Source organism: Aquarana catesbeiana, linkage group LG05, assembly GCF_042186555.1.
Source record: "Aquarana catesbeiana isolate 2022-GZ linkage group LG05, ASM4218655v1, whole genome shotgun sequence".
NCBI classification, from domain to species: Eukaryota; Metazoa; Chordata; class Amphibia; order Anura; family Ranidae; genus Aquarana; species Aquarana catesbeiana.
Genome location: NC_133328.1, coordinates 256,672,251 through 256,689,627, shown reverse-complemented (window position 1 = coordinate 256,689,627; position 17,377 = coordinate 256,672,251). Strand labels below are relative to the sequence as shown.

The following is a 17,377-nucleotide window of genomic DNA, read 5'->3' as shown; positions in this document are numbered from 1 at the left end:
CCTTTATCACTAAGGATGAACTGTCCTCAGCCCTAGCCGAGTTAGAGCACAGGATTGCTGGCATGATTGCCTCCATCCTGCAGGGTGGCAGGAAGCATGACAGATCCCCCTTCCCGAAGTCTCATAGTGTGGAGCAAGAATTGCATGAGGATGGGGAAGAGCTGAAAGTTCAGGATTTGGTGTAGTGCCCGGCAGATGAGTCTACTCCCGAGCAATCTGGACAAGAAGATATCCAGTCGATGTCTGCCTCTCAGTAGCAGAGGCTTTTAAATCCTGACTCTGACTGAAATGGTTAGTTCTGCCTTTAAGTTGCCTCTTGCAGAGGTGACTGAGTCCCCCTGGTCCTCTTTGGGATCTCTGAGACCTTTTCAGGTTGCACAGACTTACCCGCTACACACCCTGTTGGAACAGGCGGTGTATGCTGATTGGGAACAACCTGACAGGACTTTTTTTGCCTCCTAAAAGGTTTTCCCTTTTATATCCCATGGATGAAAAATTTGTTAAGAAATGGAGCATGCCAGCCATATATGCAGCAGTCTCTTCCTTAAACAAGAACTTAACTTAGATAGTTAGATAACGCACAGGGCTTGAAAGACCCTGTTGACTAGAAATTGAAATTATTTGAAATTATCGAAATTATTATTAAAAGCTTTCTTTTTCTTTGGCCAGTTCAGCTATTTAGCCCGCTGTTGCAGCAATTGGTATATGCCAGTCCGTAAAGGATCAAGTCAAAGGGCCTGATAGGCTTAACCAGGAGGGTGATCTGCCTAAAAGTAAGACAGATATTCCTCGAGCGCTGTGTTTTGCTGATGATGCTTTAAAGGATTCAATACAGCGGGTTTCTCCTCTGGCTCTCTTGTCTGTACATATGCGCAGACTTTTATGGCTTACGAACTGGTCAGCCAAGCTTCCTTGTAAAAAGTTATTGGCAGGTTTCAACTTTTCAGGGGGAAGGTTTATTTTGTGATCACTTGGACAAATATATCCAAAAGATTTCTGGAGGGAAGAGTTTTCTAATTCCTGTGAAGAAAAGCACCAAACGTCCCTCGTTTAAAAACGCAGGGACTGCTTCCTCAAATGTCTCAGTGTCAGGGCGGTTCCACCGCCAACAGCGCGCTAGGGCCAGGGGCAAGCCTCAAGGCCAGGGCCAGAAAAAGCCAAAATTCTAATCCTAGCACCAAGCCCTCCTTTTGAGTAGACGTCCCCACTCCATTGGGTGGGGAGAAGGCTATTGCACTTTGCGGACATTTGGAAAACAACAATTCAGGACAAGTGGGTCACCTCAATTATATCTCGCGTTACAAGCTGGAGTTATCAGGGGTGCCGTCTCAGAGGTTTCTTACATCCAGCGTTCCCTCAGATCCTCCTAAAGGAAACTTATTGCTTCAGGCACTACATCATCTAGTGCATCAAGGAGTGATTGTAGAGGTTCCTGTACCCAAAAGAGCCACAGGGTTTTACTCAAACCTGTTTACGGTTCAGAAACCAAACAGGGACACAAGGCCCATTCTGGACCTAAGGTCCCTGAACACGTATCTATTGATACAATCCTTTCGGATGGAGTCTGTCTGCTCAGTAGTAACCTCACTCCAGAGGGGAGACTTTTTAGCCTCCATCGATATAAAAGACGCGTACTTACACGTACCTATCTTTCAACTTCATCAGAGGTCCCTAAGTTTTGCAGTAGAGGAACGTCATTTTCAGTTTGTGGTTCTACCTTTCGGGCTAGCTACAGCTCCCGGGGTGTTACAAAGGACCTAGCCCCAGTACTGGGTCTTTTAAGGGCCCAAGGGATCCTGGTGCTCGGGTATCTGGATGACCTCCTGCTCAGAGATCACTCAGTACAGGCTCTAGAACAGAGCATAATATACACAGTGAGGTATTTGAAAAGCTTAGGCTGGATCATAAATACCGAAAAGTCACCCTTGAGACCAGCTCAAAGTCTAAAATATTTAGGTGTGATTCTAAACAAGGTCCAAACAAGAGTATTCTTGCCACCTGTAAGGATCTGTGCCCTGAAGGATCAAGTGCGTCAGATAAGGGGCACCAGACCACCCTCCATTCGGCTCTGTATGAGTCTTCTAGGGAGGATGGTATCCTCCTTCGTGGCAGTGCCCTATGCCCAGTTCCATTCCAGGCCTTTACAACAAGACATCTTGGGGAAATGGTCAGGGACAGAGCAGACCCTGCCCATCAACGTCCTAGAATTATGGGCAGTATGTCTGGCCCTACGATCCTGGACGGTGGAGCTTCAGGACTGCCCCATCAGGGTTCAGTCTGACAGTGCCACGGCAATGGCCTTTATAAACCACCAAGGCGGTACCAGGAGTTGTTCAGCTCTGAAATAGGTGTACTACATACTAGCCTGGGCAGAGGCACATGTGCCAATAATATCGGCAGTCCATATCCTGGGAGTAGAGAACTGGAAGGCAGATTACCTCAGCCGCCAGCAGATCTGCTCGGGGGAATGGTCCCTACACCCAGAGGTGTTCCAGGAAATTTGCCAACATTGGGGATGGCCAGAGGTCGACCTACTAGCATCCAGGTTCAACAGCAAGCTACAGCAGTTTGTGTCTCAAACAAGAGATCCTCTGGCAATTGGAGCAGATGCTCTGATAGTTCCATGGAGGCAGTACTCCCTGGTTTATGCTTTCCCTTAGATCCCTCTCCTTCCACAGTTGTTGCGCAGGATTCGGAGAGAGGGGATTCCAGTCATTATGGTGGCACCAGCCTGGCCCAGAAGGCCCTGGTTCCCAGAGATTGTGAGACTCATCATAGATGGGTCATGGACACTTCCACGTCGCCCCGATCTACTGTGTCAAAGTCCTATATTCCACCCCAATTTACAGTCTCTAAATTTGATGGCATGGCTATTGAAGCCAGGGTGTTAAAGGACTGTGGTATCTCGGGACCAGTGGTGTCTACTCTAGTGAATGCTAGAAAAGCTATCACTAGGAAGATTTATAATAAGGTCTGGAAGACTTATATTGCTTGGTGTGAAGCCAGAAAATGGCATCCTCAGAAATGGGTGATTGGGAGAATTCTCTCTTTTCTACAGTCAGCTGTGGAAATCAAATTGGCTTTGAGTACAATCAAAGGTCAAGTTTCGGCCCTATCAGTATTCTTCCAAAGGCCTTTAGCCTCTCATTCACTGAGAACCTTTATGCAAGGGGCAACTCGCTTGCTTCCCCCCAATTAGGTCACCTTTGTGTCCTTGGGACTTGAACTTGGTGCTGTCTGTATTACAGAAACAACCATTTGAACCTATTAGGGATATTCCATTAGACTTGCTGTCACGCAAGCTAGCCTTCCTGATGGCTATCACCTCGGCTAGAAGGGTGTTGGAGCCGGCGGCCCTTTTATGCAGGGAACCGTACTTCACCACGACAGAGTCGTGTTACGACCTGTTCCATCCTTTTTGCCAAAAGTGGTGTCGGCCTTTTATTTAAATCAGGACATTATTTTGCCTTCTTTTTTTCTTTCAGCCTTGTTCGGCGGAAGAGAGACTATTGCATTCTTTTGATGTTGTCCGGGCAGTCAAGGTTTATTTGTCTAGATCTGCAGAGATCTGAGGATCAGACTATTTTTTTGTTTTACCAAAGGACCCAAGAAGGGGCAGGCAGCCATCAGGTACCTGTGGTTCAGATTTGTAAGGCTGCTATCTGGTCTTCAGTGCATACGTTCACAAAATTTTATCAAGTGGATGTTTAGGCAGCCGAGGATTCAGCTTTTGGCAGCAGTGTATTGCGGGCTGCCGTATAAGTTCTGATGGCTATTGTTTGGCAAGGTGTCTCCCTCCCCTCAAGGCTATTGCTCTGGGACGTCCCAGCAGGTAATGAATATTAGCCTGACTCTGTGTCCCATGATGTATGAAAAAGAAAATAGGGTTTGTACGTCATACTTACCTGTAAAATCCTTTTCTTTGAGTACATCATGGGACACAGAGATCCCTTGCCTCTTTTTTGAGGATTCAGTGCTGGCTACAAAACTGAAGTACTTCCTGTATGGGAGGGGTTATATAGGGGATCACTTCCTGTCTGAAGACCTTTGGTCTACCAGTGTCCATTCACCTAATGATGAAATATAACCCAGCAGGTAATGAATATTAGCCTGCTGGGTTATACTTCATCATTAGGTGAATGATGAAGTACAACCCAGCAGGTAATGAATATTAGCCTGACTCTGTGTCCCATGATTTACTAAAAGAAAAGGATTTTACAGGTAAGTATGACGCAAAAATCCTATTTTTATTTGTAGCAAGATTTTTTACTGATAAAACAAAGAAACTAAAACAATGCTGTTTATTAAAAATGATATTTAACATTTGCTATAATATACTTGCCTTGATAATTGTATTCCAGATGATTCTGGGTCCTTAGATCCCTTTGTGCTTGGTCAGCTCACCCAGCTGTTCCTGACAGTGATCTTAGAATGCACTTTCTATAAGGTATGGTATCCTCTTACAGGTATTTAATCTATATGCTGTACAATGTAATTTACAATTCATGATTTTACTGTATATCATAAGGCTTGGAAATAAAAGCATCTGTTGTCTTTTTTTATTAAGCTTGAATATGTATTAGCTGTGCCTGTGTGTATCTAGTTCGATAGGAGGGTTAGGTCAAACTGAGGTGGACATTAAACAGCACCGATGATTGTGTAAAATTATCTACAGTAATACATGTATGAAGTCACAGGTGGGGCTCAAAGATCACAGATCGGGGTATAGGACCAATGAACTTGTTCCTGTACCATGTGAACACAGCGACCAGTAACAGCAATCACATATGTAAACAAAGACTGCATGCTGTAACCAGTGTTCTGTTTCCTCCAACAGTGATTGGCTGTGAGAGGAAAAGAGTGTTTCCTACAGTGCTCGATAACAGTACTCCTTAGGCGCTGTGACACCAGTCCCAGTGTTACCAAACCATTGCAGCCAGCAACAGTGTTCCTGATCACTGCCACACAAGTCCCAGTGTCACCAGACCAGTGTAAGCTAGCAACAGTGTTCCTGATTACCACCACACCAGTCCCAATGTCACCAGATTATTGCAGCCAGCAACATTGTTCCTGATCATCAACACACCAGTGGCACTGTTAGTGCAGCCATCAGCATTGTTTCTGACCACCGCCCCACCATTGTTGTCTTTGCCTGTCGCCTTGACTCACCCTGGCCTATTTATTGACCATGTTTCTGTCTGCTGCTTGGACCAATCATTTGCTTGCTTGCTGACCATATCTCTCCCTGCCACATGATATGACTAATCTAATACATTAGAGTGTCTGCTTTTCAAAAAAAAGGTAATTTTGGGGGAGTTTTGTACTATCTTGGCATTCTAGAGCCTCTAGAAATGAGATGGGCAGTTAGTACACAGGGTTGTAAAATAAATATGCAATAGTTTGCAGACTCCATAACTTTCACACAGACTAAATTATTTACACTTTTTTTTTTCTGAAAGAAATGTGGCAGAATATATGTTGGCCTAAATTTAAGATGAAAGAAGTTGTATTGCAGGAATTACATGAAACTGTTTTTTTTAGTTGTAGTATTTTTTGCATTATATAGCAACAAAACTAAAAAACCCAGTGGCGATTAAAGGTGAATTCAAAGAATTGTAAAAAGTAAAGGCATACTGTGAGTTAAGTCCAATGAGGTGCATGACATCTCCTGGACTTATTCTAGTATTTATATCTGACAAATTTTTAGTACTCCCAGAAGACAGCTATCGCTGTATTTCTGGGAAAGCCCGGTGCTGACCCTTCTGATTTCTGCATCTTCAACAGTAGAGTCGCTGCAGCTACTATGCCTGCCCTTTCCCTTCCTCCTGCCCAATCACAGAAGCTATGGTATTATGTGAACATATTCACAAAATATCAAGGCTTCTGTGAATGGGCAGCAGAGAAACGGCTGTGCTTCTCTCTTCTGAGATCCTGGAGTCTCGCTCTGTCTCTGACAGAGCAAGAAGCCTGTCAAATGCAAATAATAGTGATACATTCAGAAGGTGTCATGCACCTAGTTGGGCTTTAGACAAGCCATAGACAATTATTATTATTATTATACAGGATTTACATAGCGCCAACAGTTTACGCAGCGCTTTACAATATAAAAGGGAGACAATACAGTTATAATACAATAAAATACAAGAGGATTAGGAGGGCCCTGCTCAGAAGAGCTTACAATCTAATAGGGTGGGGCAGGTGGTACAAAAAGGTTGTAACTATGGGGAGTAAGCTGTTGGAAATTTTAGGAGATTAGTTGGAGACATGATAGGCTTTCCTGAAGAGATGAGTTTTCAGGGATCGCCTGAAGGTAGCAAGAGTAGAGGATAGCCAAATAGATGGAGGTAGCGAGTTCCAGAGGATGGGAGAGGCTCTGGAGAAATCCTGGAGAAGAGCATGGGAGGAGGAGATGAGAGAGCTTGAGAGCAGGAGGTCTTGAGAAGAGCGGAGAGGTCGATTTGGGTGATATTTGGAGACAAGATTGGTGATATAGCTCAGGGCAGAGTTGTGAATGGCTTTGTATGTTATGGTTAGTATTTTGAATTTAATTCGCTGGGTGATTGGGAGCCAGTGTAGGGATTGGAGGAGAGGGTTGGCAGACACTGAGCGGTTGGTAAGGTGAATAAGTCTGGCAGCAGCATTCATGATAGACTGGAGAGGGGATAGCCTATGGAGAGGTAGGCCAATGAGAAGGGAGTTGCAATAGTCAAGGCGAGAGATAATGAGGGCGTGAATGAGGAGCTTAGTGGTTTCATTTGTTAAAAAGGGGCAAATTTTAGAGATGCTACAAACTTTTGACAACAATTGGATTTGAGGCTGAATGACAAGTCTGAGTATAGGATTACACCTAGTACCCTGGCGTGAGGGGAGGGACTGATGGTTGCATTGTTGATTTTGATGGAAAAGTCATAGAGGGGGGCACGGGCAGGGGGGAATATTAATAGCTCAGTTTTAGAGAGATTTTGTTTAAGGAAGTGGTGCGACATCCATGCTGATATGTCAGTTAGTAAGTTAGTAATGCGAGAGGAGACTGAAGGAGTGAAGTGAGGAGTAGACAGATAGATTTGGGTGTCATCAGCGTATAAGTGGTATTGGAAGCCGTGGGCGGTTAAAAAGTGACCAAGGGAGGAGGTGTAGATAGAGAAGAGAAGGAGTCCAAGAACAGAGCCTTGGGGGACCCCCACAGAAAGGGGCAATGGAGAGGAGGAGACAGAGTTGTAGGTGACACTGAAGGAGTGCTGTGATAAATAGGCAGAGAACCAGAATAGAGCAGAATCTCGGAGGCCAAAGGAATGTAGTTTATTGAGAAGGAGCGGGTGGTTAACAGTATCAAAGGCTGCAGAGAGGTCAAGTAGTAGGAGTATGGAGTACTGGCTGTTGGTTTTAGCAAGTTAGTAAATCATTAGTGAGTTTTAGTAAGGCAGTTTCCGTGAAGTGCTGCGAGCGAAAGCCAGACTGTAAGGGCTCAAGAAGGTTATTTTCACTGAGGTAGGAGCTAAGACGGTTGTAGACTAAGCGTTCTAGAAGTTTAGAGGTGAATGGGAGCAATGAGATGGGTCTTAAGTTGTTCAGGTTGGTAGGGTCCAGTGAGGGCTTTTTAAGTATGGGAGTGATAGTGTACCTTCACTTTTTACAAAGTGGCTCAATTCCTGGAATTCAGCTTTGAATACCACCAAAAGTAAGCTTTATCTTTATCCCGAACGAATCCATCTAAGAGGTCGATGAGATATATATTGCCTGAAGGAAAACAATATCTCTTCTTTTTTTCTTCAGAAAATCCATAGCAATCTGCGAAGGCATTGTTATGGGTTAAAGTGGTTCTAAACTCTAAGGTTTAGAACCTTTAGGGTAAAAAAACAAACCTTCCACTGTCTTTTCCCCCTATGCTGTTTCAACTATTTGCATTAAAAACAGAGGTTTCCTAATCTTATAATACAGGACATAGGCTTCTTTAAATCATTAAGAAAGACTTATGTGCAGCCACTTTCAGATGACTGCACACTGTTAAAAAAATAAAAATAAACACAAATAACCCCTCCCACTCCCAGGTAGTCTCCTTTTTTTGCTAGTGTGCTTATCTGATAGATCTCCTCTCTCTACTAAGAGAAACTTACCTTTTTGTTATAGAGGTTTTAATCATGTTCATCATAAAAGCAGAACATCTGGTACTGCAAGCTGATTTTTTTTTTACTAGTTTCAGGCCTGACTATGTGCTCTGATTTCTGGTCAGTGCAAGTAGTATGTAGGGCAGCGTGTAGGGCAGTGTCCAGGACTCAGTAATTTGTAAGGCAGCGTACAGAGGTCAGTAGTATGTAGAGCAGTGTACAGAGGTCATTAGTATGTAGAGCAATGTACAAGTGTCAGTAAAATGTAGGGCAGCGTACAAGTGTCAGTAGAATGTAGGGCAGCGTACAGATTACAGCAGTATGTATGGCAGTTTACAGCAGTCAGTAATATGTATGGTGGCGTACAAAGGTCAGTAGTATGTAGGGCGGTGTACAGAGGTCAGTAGAGTAGTATGTAGAGTGGCGTACAGAGGTCAGTAGTATGTAGGGTGGCATACAGAATTCAGTAGCATGTAGGGAGGCGTACAGTGGTGAGTAGCATGTAGGGCGGCATACAGAGGTCCGTAGGATGTATGGCAGGGGTCAGGAGGACATGGTACAGGGAGGTCAGGAGGGCAAGGTATAGCGGGGTCAGGAGAGCACAGTGCAGAGGTCAGGAGAGTATGGTACTGGGAAATTAGGAGGACACAGTACAGGGGGATCAGGAGGGCTGGAGTCTCAAGAAAGCATGGCACTGGGGGGACAGGAGGGTATGGTATTAGGATAATCAGGAGGGCAGGGGTGTCAGGAGAGCATAATACTGGAAGGTCAGAAGGGAATGGTACTGTGGTGTCAGGAGGGCATGGTGCTCGGACATCAGGAGGGCTGTGGTGTCAGGAGGACTGGGTGTAAGGTGGGCATGGTGCTTGGACATCAGGAGGGATGTGGTGTCAGGAGGACTGGGTGTAAGGGTATTCCCTTATCTCCAGTGTTTTCCAAGGACCCTCATCTTCATTGTATGTGTAGGCAGGCTTAGCTCTTCATTGTCAGTACTAATGAGTGTCCCCCTGTCCTAGACTTTTCTTGTACCTCAACTGTATCCTGTGCACCTTCATGCCTCAGGACCCCAGTGCATTTTCTTGTACCTTATACATATTGTTACCTCAGTGTTCCTGTAAGTGCTGCATCCCATTGCTGCGAAGATACTCCTTTTTCGCTGTGAGCCCTGCTCCCCAGTGCAGTAAGTGTCTCTTATCAGTCTTCTTTGCCCTGCCACCCCAGTTCTGCGCTATACTCCTGCCATTCCTGTGAGTCCTGTATTCCTTGCTTTTCAAGATTTTTGTCTCTGAGCTTACCTACACCAGGTCAGCTATAGCCTGCATGGGTACACTTTCTGAGCACACCACTATACAGAAGCTCCATGATCCCAATCGTATGTGACAGTCCCTTTTGTGACACTAAGTACATTTTAAATGCATAGTGTCTGTGTTGCTTGTTTGCCTTACCTTATAATGATGGGCTCACATGTTGCAGCTGCAGTTTGTAGTGTCATGGTTGATCAATTTCCCTATGTTTATATATTAATGCAGCTATCCTGTCCCTGTTTGCAAAATAAATTGAAAATATGGGAGCACCACACTAGTTCATACAGTCCATAAAAGATTTTATTCTGCAACAAAAGCCAGCATGTTTCAGGGTCTCAACACTTACCCTTCATCAGGGCTTGTTGAATAGGGATGAGATTCAAGTTCGAGTCGAACCCATGTTCGACTGAAACATTGCCTGTTCGATCGTTCGTCGAATTGCGAACGTTATGGGCTGTTCGCGCCAAATTCGAGTGGCGTGTCACAGCCCATATTTCACTGCGGTATCGCAGTGCATTGCTGGCTGATGATTGGCCAAGCATGCACTATGACCCGCATGTTTGGCTAATCACAGCGCTGTCTGTACAGAGAGCCGTAATTGGCCAAAGCCAGGGTAGCTTTGGCCAATTATGGCTCAGAGGGTTTAGTACACGCCCCGCACTATATAAGGCAGCCTGCACGTCGGCCCTGTGTAGTGTGTTCCGGCGTTGATAGAGAGAGAGAGAGACAGTGTCATTTGATTTAAGTTAGATAGATATATATATATATATATATATATATATATATATATATATATATATATATATATACACTGTATTCAGTTTAGCTAGATCCGTTCCTGTTATTCTCTTCCTCCTGACAGGCAGGCAGGTGTTTTTACAGTATTTACAGCTACCTGAAGAAAATTGGTGGTGTTCTTCTGATCCTATTAGTCCTATTAGCTAAAGTATTTACTGTTAGTGTAGTGTGTCCTCTGCACAGTGTGCACCTAAAGCTACCTGAAGAAAATTGGTGGTGTTCTTCTGATCCTTTTAGTACTGCAGGCAGCTGCAGTATTTACAAGTTCGTGTAGTGCGTCCTCTGCACAGTGTGCACCTAAAGCTACCTGAAGAAAATTGGTGGTGTTCTTCTGATCCTATTAGTACCGCAGGCAGCTGCAGTATTTACAAGTTAGTGTAGTGCGTCTTCTGCACAGTGTGCACCTAAAGCTACCTGAAGAAAATTGGTGGTGTTCTTCTGATCCTATTAGTACTGCAGACAGCTGCAGTATTTACAAGTTAGCGTAGTGCGTCCTCTGCACAGTGTGCACCTAAAGCTACCTGAAAAAGATTGGTGGTGTTCTTCTGATCCTATTAGTACCGCAGGCAGCTGTAGTATTTACAAGTGTTAGTGTAGTGCGTCCTCTGCACAGTGTGCACCTAAAGCTACCTGAAGACAATTGCTGTTGTTCTGCTCCTGTTAATACCACAGGCAGGCAGATACAGTATTTACAGTTAGTGTACTGTGTCGTCTGCAGTGTGCACCTAAAGCTACCTGAAGAAAATTGGTGGTGTTCTTCTGATCCTATTAGTACCACAGGCAGCTGTAGTATTTACAAGTTAGTGTAGTGCGTCCTCTGCACAGTGTGCACCTAAAGCTACCTGGAGACAATTGCTGTTGGTCTGCTCCTATTAATACCACAGGCAGGCAGCTACAGTATTTACAGTTAGTGTACTGTGTCCTCAGCACCTAAAGCTACCTGAAGAAAATTGGTGGTGTTCTTCTGATCCTATTAGTACCACAGGCAGGCAGTTGATTCTGCTAGCTGCAGTATCACTGTATATATACATACCAGCTTTGTGCAGCTACATCTCACTGCATGCCATTAGTATGTCTGGAAGGCCAACAAGGAGAGGCAGACAGTTACAAGCCAATAAAAGAGGGCAAGCAGGCTCTGTGTCTAGAGGCAACAGTGCTGGTCGTAGAGACGGTGCATCCTCCTCAGCATGTGGCCGTGGGACACGCTTGTTGTTTTTTTGGCAGCTGGCCCTGTTGAGCCGCAACATGCGGAAGACTTGGAAGAGTGGATGACCAACCCGTCTTCATCCTCCTCATCCTCTCTCACCCAGGCTCAGGGTACTTTGTCTGGCAAAGCAGTTGCCAACACGGCCTCTTCCCTCGGCTCAATGGCATCAGTCACTCCTTCCCTAGCCCTACCATGTTCTCCTGAGGAGTCCCCCGAACTGTTTGACCACAGTGTTGGGTACATGCTCCAGGAGGATGCCCAGCGTTTTGAAGCTAGAGGAAGGCAGTAACGTGAGCCCAGAGAGAGGGGGTGCCCAAGAAGGACAGCAATCTGGCAGTCATGTTCCCCCAGCTGCAGCATACTGCCAGATTTGCTCCAGTGATGAGGAGGGGGTGGATGATCTGGTCACTGACTCCACGTTGGTACCTGATAGGAGAGAGGAGGAGGCACATCTCCAATGAGGCAGGATGCCCTCCAGGGGCCATCTTAAGGGCAGCACACTGACTGCATCACACCGCAGAGCTCCGCATGTGCAGGACGCTGCTGTCTCTACACGTTATTCCAAAAGTTCTTTGGTGTGGGCCTTTTTTGAGACGAGTGCATCAGATCCCACCGCTACTATTTGCAACATATATCTCAAGCATATCTCGCGTGGCCAAAACATCACCCACTTGGGCACCACATGCTTGACCAGACATATGTCGACCTGCCATGCAGTTCGATGGCAAGCGTACCTAAAAGACCCACACCAAAGAACAAAGCGGACCTCTCCTTGCTCCTCATCAGCTGGGATCTCCAACCCCACTATACCTTCAGTCCTCTCTGAAACCTGCACTGAGAGGAATGAAAGTGTAGAATTAGGTGTGTCACAGCCAAGTACTTGCAGGCAATCTGCTATCGGTACACCAATGTCAGATTGTACCAGGCAAATTTCCCTGCCGCAGCTGCTGCACTGCTAAAAGAAGTTCGCTCCTAGCCATCTACATGCCCAGTGGTTGAATGCTAGCTTAGCTAAATTTCTAGCACTTCAACTGCTGCCTTTTCAGTTGGTAGACTCTGCCCCCTTCCGTGAGTTTGTGGAATGTGCGGTTCCTCAGTGGCAGGTTCCCAAACGCCACTTTTTCTCATGGAAGGCGATTGCGGCTCTCTACCGGCATATGGAAGGCAATGTCTTGACCTCGCTGGACAGGGCTGTCAGCGGTAAGGTGCATATTACCGCTGACTCATGGTCCAGGAGGCATGGACAGGGACGTTACCTATCTTTCACCGCGCACTGGGTGACTCTTCTGGCAGCTGGGAAGGATGCAGGACAGGGTGCAGTAATGTTGGAGGTTGTTCCGCCACCACGCCTCCAAAATTCTAGTGGTGATTCTGCCACACCTCTCTCCTCCACCCCCCCTCCTCTTCTTCTTCCTCCATGGCCTCTTCCTGTGCTGATTTGTCCTCAGAACCAACGGTGCTCCGTAGGCGTTCAAGGGGCTACGCAAGCACGCAGGCCAAAAGATGCCATGCGGTGCTTGAGCTGGTGTGCTTGGGGGACAGGAGCCACACTGGGGCAGAGATTCTGTCAGCTCTGCAGGGGCAGGTTCAGAGATGGTTGACGCCACGCCAGCTTAAGGCAGGTATGGTGGTTTGCGACAATGGCAGCAACCTCCTCTTCACCCTCCGACAGGGACAACTGACCCATGTGCCCTGTTTGGCTCACGTCCTTAACTTGGTGGTGCAGCCGTACTTGGGCAGGTACCCGGGCTTACAGGATGTTCTGAGGCAGGCCAGGAAAGTCTGTGTGCATTTCCGCAGGTCATATAATGCCAGTGCTCGGCTGGCTGACCTCCAAAAGGAATTTAACTTGCTCAAGAACCGCCTACTCTGTGACATGCCCACCAGGTGGAACTTAACGTTGGCCATGCTGCAGCAGCTGCACACGCAGCAGAGGGCCATCAATGAGTACCTATGTGACTATGGCACCAGGACAGGGTCAGGGGACCTTGTTTTTTTTTCCCCATGCCAGTGGGCTATGATGAACTGTCCTGTCACCATTTGATGAGGCCACGAGGATGGTGAGCAGTGACAGTGCATGCATCTCTGACACACTATCCCTCTTCTCCACGCTGCGTGGAATAATGGACAGGGCTCTTGAGGCAGAACAGAGGGAGGAAGAGGACTTCCTTAGCTCTCATCCAGACAGTGTTTATCCAGACAGTGTTCCTGCGTGCCCGCCGATCACACAGGAAGAGGATGAGGAGGATTGTGTCAGCATGGAGGTGGAGCCTGGCACTCAGCATCAGCAGCAGTCTTCAAGGGATCATTTACAGTCCGAAGAAACCCATGGACTTGTACATGGCTGGGAGGAGGTGGCTGCGGATCATGTCGTCCTTAGTGACCCAGAGGACTCTGGACCGAATGCCTCAGCAAACCTACGCTGCATGGCCTCTCTGATCCTGCATAGCCTGCGGAAGGTTCCTAGTATTTGTGGTATCAAAGGGAGGGATGATTACTTGGCTGGCAACCCTCCTTGATCCACGTTACAAGGGTAAGGTTGCGGACCTTATCTTGCCATCGCAGAGGGAGCAGAGGATGAAACATCTTCGGGAGGCTTTGCAGAAAGGTTTGTGCAACGTGTTTCCAGAGCCTGGGAGATTACAATTTCCTTGTCCTCCTGGACAAAGTGTTGCTGAGGCTTCAGTCCGTCACAGAAGGACCGGTGGAGAAGGTGGCCCTCTGACCGATGCGTTCAGCCGGAGCCCCAAGGTCTGATCAGTTCCAGCAACCATCGCCAGCATCTGATTCACATGGTGCAGGATTACCCAGGAGCAAGATCAGACTTGGACCCCTTTCCCACCGAAAATCCTCTGGGTTACTGGGTCTTGAGGATGGATCACTGGTCAGAGCTTGCACAGTATGGAATTGAGATAGTGGCCTGTCCTACATCCAGTGTTCTTTCGGAACACACATTCAGTGCTGCTGGAGGCTTTGTAACCGATCACAGGGTGCGCCTGTCCACCGAATCGGTCGATCGGCTGACCTTCATAAAAATGAATCAGTCTTGGATCACCAGCTACCAAGCACCTGATGCTGATGTAACCGATTAATTTTTTTTTTAATGTGAGATCCCTTCAAGACTGCCTATGCTGATGCTGAGTGACTATCCTGTTATGCTGAGTCACAATCCTCTTCCTCCTCAATTTTCATGCTGATAGCTTGTAAGAACATTTTTGGTTCTGGGGACCGCCACCAGTGGCCAAGGCCCAATTTTTCTGCCCCTGTTTAACAGGGGCATGTAATTACAATTTTTGATGCAATACTTTGCAGCAGGGCTCATTCCTGCGCTCCAACTATAGCATCTGTGAGGGGTTGCAGTGTTGTGGCACCAGTGCCTAAGGCCCAATTTTTCTGCCCCTGTTCAACAGGGACATGTAATTACAATTCTTGATCTAATATTTCACAGCAGGGCCCATTCCTGCGCCCACCAAGAGTAATGCCCCGTACACACGGTCGGATTTTCCGATGGAAAATGTGTGATAGGACCTTGTTGTCGGAAATTCCGACCGTGTGTAGGCTCCATCACACATTTTCCATCTGATTTTCCGACACACAAAGTTTGAGAGCAGGATATAAAATTTTCCGACAACAAAATCCGTTGTCGGAAATTCTGATCGTGTGTACACAAATCCGACGGACAAAGTGCCACCCATGCCAGGATAAATAAAGAGATGAAAGCTATTGGCCACTGCCCCGTTTATAGTCCCGACGTACGTGTTTTACGTCACCGCGTTTAGAACGATCGGATTTTCCGACAACTTTGTGTGACCGTGTGTATGCAAGACAAGTTTGAGCCAACATCCGTCGGAAAAAATCCTAGGATTTTGTTGTCGGAATGTCCGAGCAAAGTCCGACCATGTGTACGGGGCATTACTGTGAGGGCTTACAGTGTTGTGGCAACACCACCACCACTACCACCACCAAAGGCCCAATTTTTCTGCTCCTGTTCAACAGGTGCATGTAATTACAATTCTTGATATAATATTTCACAGCAGGGCCCATTCCAGCGCCCACCAAGAGTAACTGTGAGGACTTACAGTGTTGTGGCACCAGCAAAAGTGGGAGTATGCGGCTCTCGAATTTCCAGGCAGGCATGGGAATACGGATTAACGCTCTACCTAATGTGGATGCTGTTTTGCGAGTAATTTTCTTGTTTGGGATGCTATTCTCTCCTTGCATGTTTACGGATGGTACACATTTCAGGGGATGTATGTTCTCAGATTTCCGAGTTATTGCTTGTTCTTCAACGTATCACTTTTAGTACACTATGACTTTTACAAGTGTTTGTACCTTTACTAAATTTATGCACGATAAAATATTTTTTCTGATTAAAAACCACTTGCCGCCCGCCATATAGCAATATGACGTCGGCAAAGTGGTTGTGTTATCCTTACCGGACGTCATTTGACGTGATCAGGATAACAGGCCGGCGAGCGCCTGCGGGGACGCGCACGTGGCGATCGGTTGTGCGGTGTATCAGTCTGACGCACCGCAACTCCGATCCAGGTAAAGAGTGTCTGACGGAGACTTTTTACCATGTGATCAGCTGTGTCCAATCACAGCTGATCACAATGCAAATGGGAAGAGTTGTGTATCGGCTTTTCCTCACTCGCGTCTGTCAGATGCGGGTAGAGGAGAGCTGCTCTCCTGACTGGGGGGGGATCTGTGCTGATTATCAGCGCAGCCCCAAGCCCCCCCCCCCCCCCCGAGGATGCCCACCCATGACAACCAGGGATATCACCAGGGACACCACTGATGACCACCAGGTATCCCACCCATGGCCACTAGGGATGGCGATCTGTGCCCACAAATGGTGCCAATCAGTGCCCATCACTAATGCCTGCCAGTGCCTCCTTATCAGTGATGCCCATCATTGCCATCTATCAGTGTCCATCAGTGCCACATATCAGTGCCCATCCATGACCATCCGTGCCGCCCATCAGTGTCGCCTATCAGTGTTGCCTATGTGTGCCCATCTCTACTGGATATCAGTACTGCCTTTCAGTGCCCATTACTGTCGCATATCAGTGCCACCTCATCAGTGCCCATCAGTACCGCCTTATCAGTGCCCATCAGTGCAGCCTCATCTGTGCCCATCAGTGAAGTAGAAAACGTACTTATTTACAACATTTTATAACAAAGAAAAACTTTTTAAAAAAATGTGGTCTTTTTTTATTTGTTTAGCAAAAAATAAAAACCCCAGAGGTGATCAAATATCACCAAAAGAAAGCTCTAGTTGTGGGAAAAAAATGATAAAAATGTTGTTTGGGTACAGTGTAGCATGACTGCGCAATTGTCATTTAAACAGCGACAGCGCTGAAAGATAAAAATTGGCTTGGGCAGGAAGGGGGGAAGTGCCTGGTATTGAAGTGGTTAAAATCCAGTCATAATATAAAGAAGCCTGTGTCCTGTACTGTACCCCAGGAAATAGAATTTAATGGTAAGTCAAAAATCCTGTTTTTATGCTGCATACATTTATGCAGAAGCAACCCTGTCTTGTTAAGACACAGAGGTATCCCTAACAGAGCTCCAGTCTTTGGAAATATATATATATATATATATATATATATATATATATATATATATATTATATATATATATATATATATATATACAGGTGATACTCGAAAAAATAGAATATTGTGCAAAAGTTAATTTATTTCACTAATGCAACTTAAAAGGTGAAACTAATATATTTATTTATTTATTTCAGGCACTTATATAGCGCTGTCAATTTACGCAGTGCTTTACATATACAGTGTACATTCACATCAGTCCCTACCCTCAAGGAGCTTACAATCTAAAGTCCCTAACTTCCATTCATACATACTAGGGACAATTTAGACGGGATCCAATTAACCTACCAGCATGTCTTTGGAGTGTGGGAGGAAAAAAAAAAGAAAGATAGACTCCATTACATG

At 46.1% G+C, this 17,377-nt stretch overlaps 1 protein-coding gene across 1 annotated transcript in view; it reads left to right on the top strand.

Annotated features, from left to right (window-relative positions):
* The window catches only part of FASTKD3 (FAST kinase domains 3), an 844,994-nt gene that overhangs the window by 208,476 nt on the left and 619,141 nt on the right, over positions 1-17,377 (top strand). The window contains exon 3 of the mRNA XM_073630725.1: positions 4,362-4,447. Within this exon, the coding sequence (XP_073486826.1) occupies positions 4,362-4,447 (86 nt within the window). The remainder of the gene's footprint in view (positions 1-4,361; positions 4,448-17,377) is intronic.